This window comes from Corapipo altera, unplaced genomic scaffold, assembly GCF_003945725.1.
Source record: "Corapipo altera isolate COAL_440 unplaced genomic scaffold, ASM394572v1 67, whole genome shotgun sequence".
NCBI classification, from domain to species: Eukaryota; Metazoa; Chordata; class Aves; order Passeriformes; family Pipridae; genus Corapipo; species Corapipo altera.
Window position 1 is genome coordinate 9,172,747 of NW_020884906.1, and position 17,575 is coordinate 9,190,321.

At 40.2% G+C, this 17,575-nt stretch overlaps 1 protein-coding gene across 3 annotated transcripts in view; it reads left to right on the forward strand.

The window, feature by feature from the left end:
• The window catches only part of DGCR2 (DiGeorge syndrome critical region gene 2), a 47,955-nt gene that overhangs the window by 6,402 nt on the left and 23,978 nt on the right, over positions 1–17,575 (forward strand). For 2 of the 3 annotated variants that reach the window (XM_027652021.1, XM_027652019.1), the window contains exon 2: positions 14,687–14,807. In XM_027652021.1, coding sequence (XP_027507822.1) covers positions 14,687–14,807 — 121 coding nt within the window. Of the gene's footprint in view, positions 1–14,686; positions 14,810–17,575 lie in introns of all 3 variants that reach the window. The other variant, XM_027652022.1, reaches the window with a different exon arrangement.

Below are 17,575 nucleotides of genomic sequence, written 5' to 3' on the forward strand. Positions count from 1 at the left end.
CATCTTGTGGTTTCTGTGAAACTTTAAATTTTTCTTTGTTTTAAAGGGTAAGCCTGCTAATTCTAGGGTTGTTGAACATTGCTTTAATGGTATTTGTTGTGTGGAACTCCTAAGGAAGTTATTATTAGTGTTTGCCTGTCATTCAGATAATTTAGAAATATAGTTTTAAGTTTAATGGCAATTGCTGGTTGCTTCATTAACTATAGCTAAACAAAATTACATTCAATTTCCTAGTTAATTCAAATTAAAATTGGTTGATATAACCATTGCATTTAGTTTCTGTTCTGTTTATTGATTATCATGCTTGAGAATTGTCAGCTGGTTCAGTGGGTGGAAACGTAGAGGTAGCTTTTGGGACATTCCCTGCTCTTTTGTCCTTTCACTCAATGATTTTTCTTTGTCTTATATTCGTTTGTGTATCTCTTTTTTTCCTACCTTGTCTTCTCTTTCAGAGTATCTCTATGTTTTACCTGTGCTAATATTTCTTCAGCAATGTAAATAAAAAGATTTATTCTGACTCAGAAGTAATTTATGTTCTTTTATACACTTTAAAAGAAAACAAGTAATCCTGCTTCTCACACCTGCTTGGTTGGAGTTTGTGCCCAAGCAGCATTTTGCCTTGTGTACACTAAACTTCTAAAACTTGTTACAGCTTGTTTTTATGAAGGGATGGTCAAAACTGTGTTTGTGTTTTCTCTCTGTTGAATTTGTGAAATTATTTAATACACTCAAATTACTCTTTACCAATTAAAATCAGTAACATAAGTGTACTCTATTCGTGAGATCTTGGAAAATCTTTATGAAATATCAGGAATCTTGCAGGAGTGAGATCCAAGACTTAATTAGAAGTATCATACTCTCTCAATTCTGGTAGTAATCAGATTGGAGAGAAGTGATTCAAGGATGCTGTAGTGCTCATCTGTGTCTTTCTGAGCAATAATGGAGTTGAATGTAATTTTTCTATTAATGTGGCAGCTAAAAAATGGCACAGTTTTGTGGTGTAGTACCTAACACGTGCATGAGAGATGCTGCAGTACTTTTGTCGTTAGAAGGTGTGGGGAATGAGAGAACTACTCCTAGAGGGTTAAGTGGTTTTTTTATAAACGCATTGGACCTTTATTTGCTGCTTCTGTTAGAACTGTTAAACTCAGGACTTTGATATGTGGAATTTCTCTCCAGGAAGAGGAAAGCACAGGATCTCATACAGTGTGGACAGATGCAGTGGTGGCTGACAGGGGCCACATTCCTGCTGTGTTCCCATTCTGTGGAAGGGGGGAATTTTATTTATTCAAAGCATGAGCCGTTTGCTCCAGTACAGGACAACCACTGCACCAGCTCCTGTGCAAAGCATAAAACATGGTTTCTGTATTTGAGGTCATAGTACTTCTGTATATCAGATTTTTGCTCTTAAATGCTTTAGGTGCTTGCTCATCAAGTCTCGTACAAGAGGTGGAGGCAAAAAGAAAGAATCAGGAGGAAAAGCTTTTTTTAGTGTGACCTGCATTTGAATAGTGCTCAGGCGCAGCTTTCCGCTCTCCCTGAGTTGTTGGATTCGTGTTTAAGACCTTGACCTTTCTTAGGGCCCTGTAGAGAACTTCTTCCACGTTCATTTGGTTTTGAAATTAAGAAATGGTGTTAGTTTTTGGAGAGGGGAGTTAAAAAATACCTGATTTCATAGGTAGAATTTTGTCACCTATTTGGCTTTAAAGACTACTGCGATTCCTCATCTTTTAGTTCAGCAAATACATACTTGGCTTTAAATGGTGTATTTTCATTAGCTTTTCAGAATTGCTCATATGGTGAAAATTTAAGGATATGCCTAAATACTGCTGAATCCTGCACTAAAAAAAAAAAAAAAAAGGATGAGATAGGAACTTTTTTTGTTTTCCTGTGAAGTAGGAACATGTGTTGTCTTGCTGAAAGTAAATGGGCACGCTAAGTAATACTGCTGAAATCTGGCAGTTCCTCCTTGCAATTTAATGGTGGCTACAAATTAGCCTTGATTGCTCTGACAGTTCTTGAATTGCTATTATCGTGTTTCATCTGAGTACTCTTCTTGTTGAAACCTGATCTAAAGAAAACACTAATACAGTTCATGTAAAATTTTTTTATTTGAATTTTTCCTCTGAGGAAAACAGATCTTTATAGTGTATTTGTTGGGTTTTAGTTTGATTGGTTGGGGGGTTCTTATTGGTTTTTTTAGACACCTGCAGTTTATTTGGTCAAAGGGAATACAGATTCTTTCCCTGGTGATTATTCCTAAGCGAAAACCATTTCGCACATGAACAAATATTGATCCAAACTGACTTGACTGGATAGGTGTTAATCCTGAGAATACAGGAAGAGAAGAGGAACCATGTCACATGCCTAGATTTTTTGGGAGCAGTTTTGGGTAGGCAGCTACCACGTAATAGCTTTAGATATTAAGTACTTTCTAGATTACTTTTACTGATAGTTTCTCTAGATCGCTTTAGAGGCTTTTCATCAAACAGCTTGTACAGACACTGTCAGAAAATGGGGAGAAAAAGAAATGTTCCTGGTATTCAAATACTACTGATTACCAGGCTGGTCCTTCTAGGGTTGATGGCACTGCTGTGTGGTTCTGAACATGACTCTGAAATGTGGTGAAGGACCAGGGCAGATGCCTCCTGGGAGGAAGGAGGTGCAGGTGGTGCTGAAAACTTGTGAAGACAGAGCTGAGAACCAAGTGCTTTTCCTTTGTTCAGAATGACCCACCTTTGTGAAGAACTGCAAGCGAGGAAGAAGAGTCTGTGTACATTAATGTGATGTTTGAGAGTGTTTGGATACAATGGAGTATGAGAATCTTGTAAGAGCTGTGTTTAGATGGTAAAGGTTTGAAGTGAGGATTGAGAATGGACTCTAGAAACAGCTGAGCTGGGGTACCCAGGTATTTTAAGTATCTGTGGTGTGTGTGGGATAATCCATGTGCCCTGACCTGAGTGGTTTGTAGGGAGAAAGCGCTGTTGGGGACGGTGCTCTTTTCTGGACACAGTTGGTGACTTGCTGAGTATGTCACTGCTGATGTCTTTCTTAAAGGACTTTTTCTCTGTTGCTGCATTTGTTGGGAGAATTAGTATGTTGTGTGTGTGACTCTATTTAAATTCTGTGTGAGGAACAGTGCTATTTTCTTAGCACCCATGAGCGTGTTTCATAAGTAGTGTGATTTGATGAAACCTGAACTCCTGAACTTGTCTCCTGTGTCCCTGTACTTCCTCTGCTGTAGTACCCTTGCCTGACACTGATTTCATAAGGCTGTATTTTCCCCATGTCCCCTCTGTCTGTCCTCTGGCATGAGGAAGCTGGGAGCCCTGCAGGTTCTGGTGCAAGGTTCAGTTACCCCAGCTCGCCACTTCCCTCCACTGCCAGCTGGGAGCCACCCCACTGTGGTGACAGTGTGACAGCAGGTGTGCTGGCACCTGCTGAGCAGTGCAAGCCATGCTGGGGTTTCCTGCCCTCTGAAGCTCAAGAAGATCATAGTTTCCTTCCCTTGTGCAAGCTTTGGAAAGCTTAGAACCACACTATACGCTGTATTTTCCTAGTCTTGACTTTTCTCAAGCTTGCTTAAAATTGTTTAGTGAATTTGTGAGGTGTCACTGGCACTTCCACTGATCCACTGATCAGCTTTCTTTAGGTAAAGGGTAAAAAATCTGGTGCTGCATAGGTTTAAGTCACTTGTCATTGTTGTGCTGGAACACTGAAGTCCCACCTGTACAAAACATCTGAAGTCCTGAACAAGGGTGTTAGTGCAGAGGAGCTGTAGGATTTAATTCTGAGCCATATTGAAGGCTTCTCAAGTACCCATGGCTTTGTTTTTGTTTGCACTGAGTGCTCTTTGTGCCTATGCTGTATTTCGCTTTTCCCTTCTGCCTATTTACTTATTATCATAATATAACAGTTTCTTAGGGGGGAAAAAAGGCGTGAGCCTGTTGCTTAGCCTGGTATTTTCACTGCTATGAAAATAAACTGTTTTTCAGTCTGGAATGCTGCATTGCCTAATTCACAGTATTCTTTCAGTTTAGTTCAAGTAGCAAGTTTTGTTTTCTCTTTGGTTTTAGAAGTATTGGAGAATTGGGAAATAAATTTTTTTCTGTTTCAGCCTTAGGAATGTGTCCACATTCATAAAGCACAAAGTCTGTATTTTGTAAATCTTAAGAAATTACAGCCAGGTTTCCCATTCAAGATGCTCTGGTGTTGTTGCTTTGGCTGAATGCTGGATCTCTTGCTCTGCCTGTGCTTTTTTTCTTTGTTGTTTTGATTTCCCTTTCCCCCCCCATCCTTACTGGCATTGAGTTTGCCCTCCAGACAAAGAGCAGACAATGAATTGCAGTGAATGACACTTGTGAGCAAGATAAAACTGGGTCAGTTCCAAGCTTGTGCAGGGTGTAGGTGTAATAAATATAGAATCATAGAATTGTTTTGATTGGAAAAGACCTTTGATACTATTGAGTCCAACCATTAACCCAGCATTGCCAAGTCCACCACTAAACCATGTCCCCAAGTGCCACATCTACACGTGTTTTACGTAACTCCAGGGATGGTGACTCCACTGTTTCCCTGGGCAGCTTGTTCCAGTGCTTCACAACCCTCTTGGTGAAGAAATTTTTTCTAATATTCAGTCTAAACATCCTCTGGTGCAACTTAAGGCCATTTCTCCTCGTCCTATTGCTTGTTACTTGGGAGAAGAGGCTGACCCCCACCTCCCTACAACCTCCTTTCAGGTAGTTGTAGGGAGTGATAAGGTCTCCCCTGACCCTCCTTTTCTCCAGGCTAAACAACCCCAGCTCTTTCAGCTGCTCGTTACCAGACTTGTGCTCCAGACTTTTCCCCAGCTCCATTCCCTTCTCTAGACTCACTTCAGCACCTCAATGTCCTTCTTGTAGTGAGGGGCCCAAAACTGAGCACAGGATTTGAGGTGTGGCCTCACCTGTGCCCAGCACAGGGGATCGCTGCCCTGGTCTTGCTGCCACACTATTGCTGATACAGGCCAGGATGCCGTGGGCCTTTTCCACCAAGCAGTTTTCCAGCTGCTCTTCCCGAAGCCTGAAGCACTGCTTGGAGCTGTTGTGACCCAAGTGCAGGGCCTGGCCCTTGGCCTTGTTGACCCTCACACAGTTGGCCTCAGCCCACTGATCCAGCCTGTCCAGGTGCCTCTGCAGAGCCTTGCTACCCTCCAGCAGATCAATGCTCCTGCCCAACTAGGTGTCATCTGTCAACTTACTGAGGATGCTCTTGATCCCCTCATCCAGATAATAAAGACTTTAAACAGGACTGGCCCCAGTACTGAGCCCTGGGGAGCACCACTAGTGACTGGCCCCAGTTGGATGTAGCACCTTCACCACCACCCGGCCATCCAGACACTTGTTTACCTGGTGAACAGTGCACCCATGGGAGCTGTGAGCTGCCAGTTTCTCCAGGAGAATGCTGTGGGAAATGGTGTCAAAGCTTTGCTGAAGTCTAGGTAGATGACATCCACAGCCTTTCCCTGGTCAGCTAAGTGGGTCAACTTGTTACAGGAGGAGATCAGGTTCATCGAGCAGGACCTGCCTTTCATAAACCCCTGCTGGCTGGGCCTGATCACCTGGTTGTCCTGCACGTGCCGTGTGATGGCACGAAGGATGATCTCCTCCATAACCTTCCCTGGCACTGACATCAGACCACCATGCCTGTAGTTCCCTGGATCCTCCTTATGACCCTTCTCGTAGATGGGCATCACATTTGCTAAATTCCAGTCAGCTGGGACCTCCCTGGTGAGCCAGAACTGCTGATAAATGATGGAAAGTGGCTCAGTGAGCACTTCCACCAGCTCCCTTAGTATCCTTGCGTGGATCCCATCCAGCTCCATAGACTTGTGTGTGTCAGTGGCATAGCAGGTTGCTTATAATTTCTCCTTGGATTATGGGGGCTTCATTCTGCTCCATGTCCCTGTCTTCCACCTCAGGGGGCTGGGTGCCTGAAGAACAAAACCGAGGGGGTGAGGGGAAGGACACTGCTTCCATTCCTTATTGTGCTGTAAAAGCTTTTGGTGGATGTTGGGGTGATGTAGTGTAACTTACTGTGACAGAACACTGAGTAATACTGAATGTTCATTAGAGTTATTCATTAAGGATTTACAGGTTTCAGCTGGAGTGCTGTCACAATTTTAATTACTTCATGAAACAGCATGCTGAGGTCATGCAGAAAATGCCAGTGCCTCTGACATGTATTATTTATTTATTTTTGGAACTGATGCATTCCTGTTAAATGGGATTATAATTTATGAATCTCTAATTTTCAGGAGCTGGAATTAAGTTTGAGAATAGGTGTGGGTTGTGTTTTGGCTATGAGCATATCATGGGGTCCTTTTTTCCCCCCAGCCTCTGTTGTGCTTTCATACTCCTGCACGTACTCAGGCTGTGATCAACCAAAGCCTACCTGATGTAAGGGTAGTTCCTAGGCACATTTTCAGTATCACAGGTGAATGGCCAGTCATTTTATCTCCTGTGTAATGGAACATGAAGATGGAATGCTCTGTCCTTTCCTAGTTTTTTAATTCTTCACAAGGTTTTTAATTTTAATTATTCTATAGGCTTTTAACTGGAGGAACAGTAAACAGAACCAGTTTTATTGAGGAACTTCAATAAACTTTATCTATGAAATGGATGATTGTCTGATGGTGACATGAGCTTCGTAGATAGTTTTCTCCTCTGGAAATAAGTTGGTGTTATCACAGTCTGCTTTTCTCCTACTGTGGCTTTGTTACTAAGTACTGGATGTACTTACTGTGCTACGCTGAATGCAGCAGTGGGTGGTATAATAGTAAACTTAAAAACATGTGATGGAAGTCAGAATCACCAAGTGACGTGGAAACCTGCTGGGAAGTGAATGGTTTGTGAAAACTTCTCTAGATCTGAGGGAAATGCCATTTAGGTAATGGCTTTGCTTCCCTGAGAGAAGAGCCTTTGTGTGGGATCAGAGATACCTCAAAGACAAGTTAAAAACAAGAAAGCCTGTTCAAAGTCTGTGTCAGAGCATCCTCAAGTGCTGTTTGTAGTCGGCAGCTCAGTTGCTTTTGGCCACCACGAGCAGAGGTGGGGCAGGATGGCCCTGTTCTTCCCAGGCTGGCAGATTTTCAGGAATTTTGTGAGATACATACTCCAGTGAACTTCACCTGTGGACTTGGGGGACGTCCAGGTTAGGAATACTACTTTTCAAGTGCAGAGGACTACCTTAAGGACAGTTTTTTCACCTGTCTGTTGAGGATTACGTTATGATAACCACTGTTATTGTTGTGTTGGGAATATTAAGAATATTTTAAAGTTTATGTTACTGCAGTAAAAACCAGTTTAGAGAAATATTGTTTGTGTTATGCTCCCTCTTGAGCATAAATATTAGATATGGAGCTGTGTTTGTTTCTGTGATGATGATGGGCGTGGTGTTCCTTTTGTTGTTGTTTTGTTTCTGATGCTTGTTTGCAGGCATTTGGTGAGCACTGGTGCTGAACAGAATCTCCAGGAGCAAAGGTCTTAGGGGGTTGGGCTTCTTGCTGAGGGGGCTGGAATCTGATCCTGCTTGTTCACTGTAGCATGGCTCAGGTTATATAGAAACAGTGATTTAAGAAAAAAAGCAACTTTCAGTTTTAGTAAACTTATTCTTAAATGTTAAAATGTTAAAATATGAAACAACAGAGTAACGTGTAGGTACAGGTCTAAAGTTAAGTATGTAGGTTGAGTATTATAAAACATAAGAAAGACCTGTTGGACGAGTTAAAATCTGAATAAGGAGAGTTACAGGTCTAAGCACTTGTAGTTAGAGTTTTTGTTAATGCTTAATCAGCTTTTGATGGCTGTAATTGCCTCTTGAAATCTGAACAGAATATTCTCTTACAGGTTGGTTCATCTGGTTTGGGACAATGAGTGACTTACACTGAGAAAACAGGAAGTAGTTTTATCTTTTGTTTTCCTTTGGTCTGTAAATAAAAATTGTGCCAGGGGATCTGCCAGATCCAACCTTGAGAGATGTGACCAAAGTAAGTGAAGTACATGTAAGGTGCACACAGAACTGCCATTGTTCATTAAGAGCTTATGTACAAAACCAAACCATGTACTTCCAGCTCATCCTTTCCAATACATGCATTTCAGAGTAATAGCTTATAATTGAAATAACATTAAGTACCAGGTTTGTACATTTAATCAAATTTCAATTTCCATACAAATGAAGCTCGGTAGACAAGAACAATTAGCATGGGAAATGGAAAATGGCATTTCTTTGTATTAAAATATGAAATAGATTCAAATCTATACTTGCTGTGTAAATGCTAAAATCTAATGTGCATCTGTAGTCTTTGCTACTAAAAGAATATCTTAATGTGTCAGGCTTTACTGACTGCTGAATCCTTTAATAAAGGATAAGAAGTCAAGTAATTGCAAGCAGAAACCCCCAAACTTTTGTAATCAGTGATTGTAGTCACTGAGTTTAATTTCTGTATCAAAGCCTTGTCCTGAATTGAGACTTATATTTTGGAGGCTTTGGTTTCAGCCTCTGGCTCCTCATCTCTACCTCTGACTTTGTGAATTGCCATGACATCGAGGTTTTTGTACTGCTAAGTTGTTTGTATATTAGAGTTAGGAACACATGGTTTGTGAGTGAGTGGAGTCTTCTGTCAGGGATACATTTCTGCCTTAGGAGAGATTTGTCTTTCTAGTGCTCCACTGGTTCCTACAACGATAATCTTCAGTGTCTTGAAAATATAAGGTTGAAATTTAGATTTTGAAAACTTTGGTGTGTTCACCTAATGCTCTACAGGGGATGTTTATTGTCTGTGCCTGAGACAGGGCCTCTGGCATTTTTATTGGATGTAGCATTTCTTCCGGCTGAATCTCTTTTATATCTCTTGTCTTCAATTGAAGGAGGAGAAATAATCCTGTGAAGACAGTACCAAAGTTTTCTCATTCATCTACTAGCTTATCTTTGCAGGAGTATTTTGATGTGTAAATAGTGCTTGTAGACTAGAAGGGTGCATTTTGGCTTCTGTCACTTGGCAGAAACGTTTCCAGCTGATGGATTTGGCCCATTCCTGAGAGCTGTTTCCACCCCTGCTCCTTCTCTCACCCTGGTGAAGGTGTGACCTGGCCTCTGAAGAGACACAGAAAATGTCTCTTCTCTTAGAACTAATATTTTAAAAAATAAGCACACTAGTAGATGTTCTGGCTTTGTTAGCAGACAACTATTATGAGGCCCCAATTCCACATTAATGGATACTGGATTGTACCAGGATATCTCTGCTGAATTAGCTGGAGCATGCAGTCTTTCTGGTTGCAGGGGGACAAACCATAGCTGATCTGACCTAATGTGGACAGACAGCAGCTAAGTTGATCTGAATTTGCTGTTTCAAAGCCAAGTGATCACATTCATTCAGGAAACTGAACCAGCAGCGTGAACTTGTGTTGAATCAACACTTTGTCTCATGTGCCCATAACAGCCTTGCTTTGGTATTGGAAGTTCTAAGATGAGATTTACTGTGTTGAAAAAGTAGTTTTAGATACTGCATATATAGATCCTCCTTGCCTTTCTTTCAAATAAACTAATTGTTTCAAGTAACTAGTTATCCCTTATCTTTTGCATAAAAAAGAGGAAGATAAATAAGAAATAAGTTGCAGTTTAAATGTGAGCAGGAGATGTCTTAGTGCAAATGCACCTCTGAAAGTCTTAAAAATGAGGCAGAAAATACAGGTTTCAAACAGAGTAAGGGCCAGGGCAGCACACTGACCAGGAAAGATGCACTGTGGCTTCCCAGAGCTTGGGCTCCGGAAGGAAAAAGTTCTCAGTTACACAGAAAGACTACAGGAGATTATTAAACCTGAAAGGGCTTCCTGGGTTGTTGTATAATGGCCAAAATCTGTTTGTTTTATGAAACGCATGAAGCTGGCTGGAAATTAAAGCAGTGTGTATTTATTTATCTATCTATCTATCACAAAGTCCTTCCTGTGGATAATGCTTCTTGTAAATGTCTATTTTGAGTACTTAACAGAAAATCTGGAGATCAGTGTGCTGTAAAGAAAATTAAAAAAAAGCTGGTGTAGCCCTATGTTGAAATACATGATGAGTGCTGTGGAACACCTGGCGTTCAACATGCAGTTGGGAAAATCTTCAGAACAAAAACTTTCTGTGAGAGTGTAAGCAACCACCTTGAAAAATTAGGTTTTTCCTGTCTGAAACCTAGATTTTTCTGTTAGTCAAAAATCTTGTTGGTTTTGTCACTGAGTAACTTAGAAAAATATTTGGCAGCTAAAGAAGATGAAGACTTTTTGTTTATATGGCACTGTTTAAATTTATGTATAATCTTGTTTGTTATTTCTGGTATTTGAATAGATAAACTCACAAAACAATTGGAAACTTTCTTTTAAATTCCAAATTACAAGTCCACGACAAGCTTTGGCAGGACCTCTTTCAGGTGAGTGACTTGTGGACAGGTTTATATTATCTAATGATGTGTCCCAAAAAATTGGTGTTGGGTTTTTTTGGCCTTTGCTTGACTGTAAGTTTTGTCTCGGGTTATATATTAAGCCTGTAGAACTGATGGTCTGAATCTGATTTCAATTTTTCTTCTCTTTATATAAATAATTAAGGAGTTTCTTGCTTCCTGTAGCCAGTTTGTAGGTGAGGTGTTACCAGAGAACACACTGTTGTTAGTTGTTGATATTTCTGACAGACATTTATTCAGGTAGGGGTGGGCTGGTGAACCAGCAGGTTGCTTGGATTTTAGGGAATAAACAGTGTCATCATGGAAGCATGGAACCAGAAGTCAGGACAGCTGACTTCTCAGAGGTTCATCTTCTCTGTAGCCTTTGGCAAACTATATAATTTTTCTGTACTTGGCTGCAGTGATTGGTAAGATTGTTGAGGGTTAACGTTGTAGAAGTGCTTTGAGATGGTGAAGAGACTGTAATGACAGTCGCTGCTTGAAGTGTTCTCACCTTCTCACACTGCTTGAACTTTGTGATGTTTTGTAAGTATATACTATGTGTAGTGCAAAAACTACAATTGCTGCTATTTCCAGTGTTTTTCTTGCCTCCCTTTTTCCCAACAAATGCTAGATGAATTTAATTGCTCTAAAATGAGATTTCAGTGTACTAAATTTTGTGCTGTAGCATAGCAAAGGCTGCGTGTGATCCTTAAAAGAAAAAGGAACCTTTTATGTTAGAATTGCATATGTGAATCATAATACTGCTGATATAACTCTTCACATCGTACATGAACACTAAAGGAGGTTGCATTTCCACATTTTCACTTCTAGGCAGCTGTTCATGCCCTTAGCTCAGTGTTATATCTGTGCCTCTGCTCCAACAGCTGCTTGCTCTTAGATGAACTTGTGCCATTATATATTTATTAATGATTTTGATAACACAATGTTTTTGCATTTAACAGCTGGTGGAAAATGTGTGATTTTAGTGCTGTGAGAAGGTGATAATTTAAGATACTTTCTTCTTCATCCTTCCTTGCTCTGAGTTACCATCGATAGCTATAAACTGTGAGGGGTATCTGGCTTTAAGGACAAAAGTGCCACTGGTAATTTTGAAACTATTGCTATTCTTCAAAAGAACTGGAAATCTTATATAGGCAAAGAAACAGCTTTTATTTACCACCCTCCTGGAAAGTACAGTGTCTGACCATGTGTTAAGTGATGACTTGCATTCCAGGAAAGATGAATGGTCACATAATGTACCGTTCACTGCTGCTCATACATCTCCATGATTCCTGTTCTGCTGCTGGCAGTGGGAGAGACCAGCTTGAAATATTTTCATTTTTCTTCTGTTTTGACTTAAAGATAGGCTGCTGAAATGAAATGTTTGACAGGGTTGTGGAGATCAGCAAATACCCTGTGCACCCTTGCCTGTCCCAAATTTCTCTGTTCCGTGGCCAAGTATCTTAAAGGTTCATTATAAACTTCCATCTGTTTTTGTGTCTGTATCGTGCCCTGATGGCTCTGGGCTGGGGATGGCTCAGGAAGGGTTGTTGCCAGCATTTGCAGAATATGGAGATTTTAATTTCACAGTATTTCTTTGTGTTAAGTTTCCCCCCTCTGCAATAGAATTGTGTAGCAGTTCATGTCCCGTGGTCTGAAATAACGAGTGCATCTGGCATGGGATGATCTCCCTTGGGAGCAATGGTACAGCTGGTTTGAGAGGTGTTTTAATAGAAATGTTTTGTATTCTTCCAGGTATCCACATTCTTCGGAGAGGAGTGTCTGTAACACAGGAAGCAATTGCGGCATGTAACTGGCATTTGTTTAATGCCCATAATATTGGGATGGAGTCATGCTTTTATCTGAACCAGTCATATGTAATTGTACATAAAATAGTAATAGCATGTATGAAATTGCAGACAGACAGAGGTATTCCTGACTGTTTTTCCCATGTGCACATTGGCATTCCTGGGGAATGCTGCGTGTGAAACCAGAAGGCTGCAGAATACCTTTCTTCACAGGGGGTGTGTGTGTGATTTCTGTTGAAATCAAGCAGTAAAAAAAAATCAAGTTTATTTTAAAGTGTTGAGTTTTGAATTGAATTTTGCCACAACTGCAGGGGAATGCAAAGGAAACCTGGAGCTGGGCTGAGGATAGTCTTTCATGTGTTAAAAGATCTACCACAGACCCCACTGTAAATTCTGTACTTGAAACTGCAGCAGCAGGACTTTCTTAGAAACCTTCCACTGTGTGCTGATCTTGCACAAAAACACTGAAGGAAGCTGCAATGATTTACCAAAGAGTTGGGACTTTTCTGTGAACTTGAAATTTGCATACTTTTAATTTTAGCTTGAGGTTTTGTGCTTGTTTGGTTTGGTGGTTTGTGTGTTGTTGTTTTTTTATCCCTTACTTAAAGAGAGATTTAACTAACTTCAAGATTAGATTTGAAATTATCTAACTTAAAGATAGATTTTAAATTTTCTCTCTTGGTACATTGGGCAAGAGAAACTTTTCCCCCCATTTTTTATTTCCCTCTGTTTTATTCCCCCTTTTCCTCTAAAGGCTAAAGAAATTACTTCAGATTTTGTTCTGAGGGGAAATCATTATGATCTAAGATGATAATTTTTTTTTTTTAATTTTTTTCCCATTTCCCCTGTGCTCATTCTCTGGTGTTTGGGCTGAGTAAAGCTCTAAATGGGTGAGAACACTCATGTGCTGTCAGGTCTGTTGTTGCCATCAGTAGTCTGGCAGGTCCCTGTGAGTTCTAAGCATCTTGTGACCTGAATGTTTGCTCTGAGTAGGTGGTTGCTAAGAGGATGTGCCTGCTTTTATTTTTCTAGAAGACCAGGTCTGTGCTTTATAGAGAAACCAGTAGTGTGACTGGATTTTAGTCTAACATCGAATTAGAAGCCGGTTATCAATATCTTATACCAATTACTAGGTGTATGTGTACAGCTTTTATTGGGAGTGCATGATGACTGGTTTTATTGTGCCCAGTCATGTTGTTTGAACACTTAAATGTGACCTCTGTCTTGATTTCGCTTAGACATGTTTTAAGAAGCAACAACTGCAATTACAGCTCAGCTCTTAGGTTGTAAACTGTGGATGAGAGAATGCATACCTGTATTTTAAGTTTTATTTTAGAGATTTCTTTCTTCAAAACAGTTGCCTCCTTGGTCCTTTCAAAATCAGGGATGAGTGTTTCAAACTTTTTTTTTTCTATTTAAAAGGGTGCTCCCTCTCTAGACGAAATTAGCTGGGGTTAGTGTAGCTCACTGAGAGGAGAATGAGCTAAATTGCTCAAAAACAATGGAAAATTGACAGCCACTGCCCAGAAAAAAGATGGAGAGTGATGGTGTGGTGCAAAAGTGAGCCTGTGGATGGGGATGGCAACTGGCAAACCTGCCAGCTGTGAACCAGCTAAGAATTGTTCACTCGTGTAGACAGACTTTTTTCCCCCCTTGCGAAATGTTTTGAGGGATACAAAATGAACCTGAATTATTAGGTTCTGGCATTTGATAGACGGAATTGCTGTTAAAAAAAGCTTTGAAAAAAGTTGTACTTTTTGTAATGCTAATGAGGTGTGACAGTGTAGTGATGGCAGGTAGGCAGTGCACTCATATGTTTGCAGATATCGAGAGCTGCTTGTGAAGGATATGCTCACATGGAGAAACACCACAGAAGAGCTTAACCTAGACAGTGAAAACAGGTTCATGGATATAGAAATTGCTTTTCAAGTAGTTCTGTGAAGCGTCTCTGAATCAGGCAGGACGTTTGTGCAAGTCTAGTGGGTCCTGGCATACTTAGTGATTAGAATGGAAATAGGATTCTGAGTTTGTTGTGTAATGCAGCACTTAACTACTGGAACATTTTTGTTGAACTTTGGTTCTGAGAAAAGTGAACAAAATCCTCAGTGCCCCACAAGAAGTAAATGGGTAACGCTGTGGTGATAGCTGCTCACATGGTATCTTTATCAGGAAGTTTTTACCACAGGTGTCTCGAGAGAATTATTTCCCAAGCCTTCCTGTCTGTTAAAAACCACAGACATGCAGTTTAAAACATGAAATGATCTGAAACGAGGCTGTTTTTAACATGCTGGGTTATTTGGAAACTTTGTCCGTTGCGCTTCGGTGATACATGACATGACAGACAATTAATATATGTATAGATTTGCGAGAATAAATCACACTTTAAACAAAGCACAAATTTCTTCTTCTTTCCTAGAGCTCCGCTGCACCTCAGAGCAGTTTGCGTGTCGGAGTGGAACCATTCAGTGCATCCCTTCCAGCTGGCGGTGTGATGGATGGTCCACCTGCGAGGACGAGAGTGATGAAGTTGACTGTTCAGGTAAAGAAATCTGAGGAGACTGCTCATCCCAGTGCCAGCTTGTTTTGCAGCAGTACTTTGACTCTTTCAGATCGCTTGCTTATTCTTATTTGAAATTTTGGAGATCTTTTGATAGACCTGTACCCGTTATTAACAAAGTTCGAGTTGGCTTCTCTTCATTTTGAACAACCAGTACCACAGACAGTTTTTTGCTTGTCTGAATTATCCTCTGTGAGCAGGTGTCCTGGAGATGAGGTGAGTTTGTAGTCTAAAAGGAGACTTTCATGACAAGGAAAAAAATCATGTTGCAGTTAAACTGAAGTGACGCACAAGCCCATGGTTAAATTTGGATTACTGATTTGATTGTATATCAGTCAGATGGTGCTGGGTGACATTGTTGGACTTGGGTAGAGAGTTTGTTTTATTGCTCCTTCTTCTGATTATGCTTCTTGTGTTTAAGTGGAGAACTTTGTTCTGCCAGACAGGCTGGTGTATTTGCTCCTCATAAACTCTTATGATCTTATGCTTTCAGGAGCCTGTGACCAGCAGTGGTTCTCTGCTAAAGTTACTGGATGCTGAGCTGTGCTTAAAAACAAGCAAAATAAAACTGTGACTATATAATCACAATTTTGAACGTTTTCATTTGTTCTTGACAAACAGGCCAGTGCAGCTCTTTCTTGTATATCTGAAAAGTGAAGGGACCTATAATTTTTTTTCCATTAAGAACAGTGAAACAGGTATCTGAAAGCATGAATTCAACTGTGGCATAATTCTAAACTTTCACCTCTACAGTGTGACTAAATCACATTCAAAAACTGTTTTAAGAAGTTTTTCAGTGAACTACTTAATTTTCTTGCAGAGAATCACTGATGAACTTTGTGGCATTGTCATCACAGCATTCAGTCTGTCATCATTCTGAGTTCTGAGCTGTTTTAAAGAAGTGCTACAAAATAGTAACATTTGTGTTTTACAGCAACAAACTTCTCTAAATATTCATATTTTCTAGAGGGATTAGAAAAGTAAATCTAACTCTCAGACTTTGAAACTCTGCCATAGTTAACCATCTCCCCAGTGTGTGCTATACCCAAATAATTAAAAGAATGTCAGTGCTCTATTTAGAAAGCTTTTGGTTGGTTTGTGTGTGTGTATATTTGCAGCAAAGCAGAAAAAAAATTGGTAACTTCTTCTGAAATTGAAAATTAAGCTGTGCCGTTAATAGTCTTTTAAGGATATTCTTTACAATGTGGATGTCCTAAAGAAAGATGCTTTTATAGTTGTGCTGTTATTCTTCTTCCTTTTTAGCCAACTTTGGCCAAATGTGAAAATATAGGGACCTAAAAAAATCCTGGAGTCTAATGGAATTCAGTGGCTAGGGGAAGGCAGTCATATTACTGTTTGGATTTACTTAAAAAGCACCAAAGACTTTACTTGTGGGAACGTTTGAACATCCAATTAGTAGAAGTCTATTTTTATCCTCTCTTGTTGCCTGGTGTATTAGTCAGCAATTTAAGTTATTGTGTGGAGTATGCACCAGGATGGTGTTCCAAAGAACATTTGGTATATGAAGAGGATTTCGTGGAAGCAAATTTCTCAGTACATAGGCTCTGGTTTTCTGTTTGGGATGTAGGTCTTGCTGCACTGTCTGACCTGATAAGATAAAAAAAACTTTAAAGAAATGAAATGTGGGAGAAACTTGATTCGCTACCTTGTCTGTACACAGGAGGAGAATAACATACATAAAGAATACAAGAGGGGAAAATGATGGACAGCATAGAGAAGGAAAGTATTGCACTTGATGAGAGGATTAATTAGATAAGTGATTGGTGAAAAGGCTGTGCTCAGTAAAACAGCCAGAAAGCAGGTGTGGTGTTTGTGAAAGAACCGAGATATTTGCACAGTAATGTGAGGAGTGCAGCCAGCAAACCAGAGGAACAAGAACTACTGGTGTGGGATGTAAAAACTATTATACCTGTAACAAAAAAATTGGTGGGATTGCATCGTGACCTGAAATGGGTGTTGAAGGCCATTTGTTATTTGGAGCTGTCAGGAATCAGGAGAGGTTTGGTGTGCATGTGAATGGTGTGCAGGAGAATAAAAAGGAGTAACATCAATGAAAGTAAACCTGAGGCCTGAGTCAGTTTGGAAGAGCGTGGTTTTCTTATGTTGGGAAAAGCAGTATGTATGTGACCAGTCAAAGGAGAGAATGTCTTGGGACATGGATTGGGGAGCTAATACTGCTAATAATAGTAGCACACAGTCATACTCAGGAGTGGCAACTTTCTTCTTTGGCCTCTGAATTTACAAGAAATGATGCGGCTTTAAATTTAGAAAATACCAATGATTAGATGAGCAATCATGAGATGATTCAGCTAAATGTAAATACTTTTTAATTAAAGTTCTTAATTTCAATAAAGCCAGGCTGAACACTGAAAGAACTAGTTAGTGAAGCCACCTGGACTTGTGAAACTTGGAAAATTAAAATATCTGTAAATTAAAAGGCATGGAAACTCTCTGAAGCATGAAAAGAAGGCTCGCAAGAAAGAGCCTTGAATCTGGTTGGGAAGCTTGTTAATCTTCAGCCTTTGAGGTACTAATGGCACACTCCAACCTGAGCAACTTGGAAGAGATCAGTGCTGGTGAATTAAGGTTTTGTGGTGGTGAAGTGTGTTTCAATGACTACTTAGTCATGTTGGTATTTTGAGAGGTTTAATACAAAACCATTGGGAGTTATTTGTCACTGTTGGTTTAGTTTATCCTTTTCAGGCCCGATTTCATTTATGTTAGTAA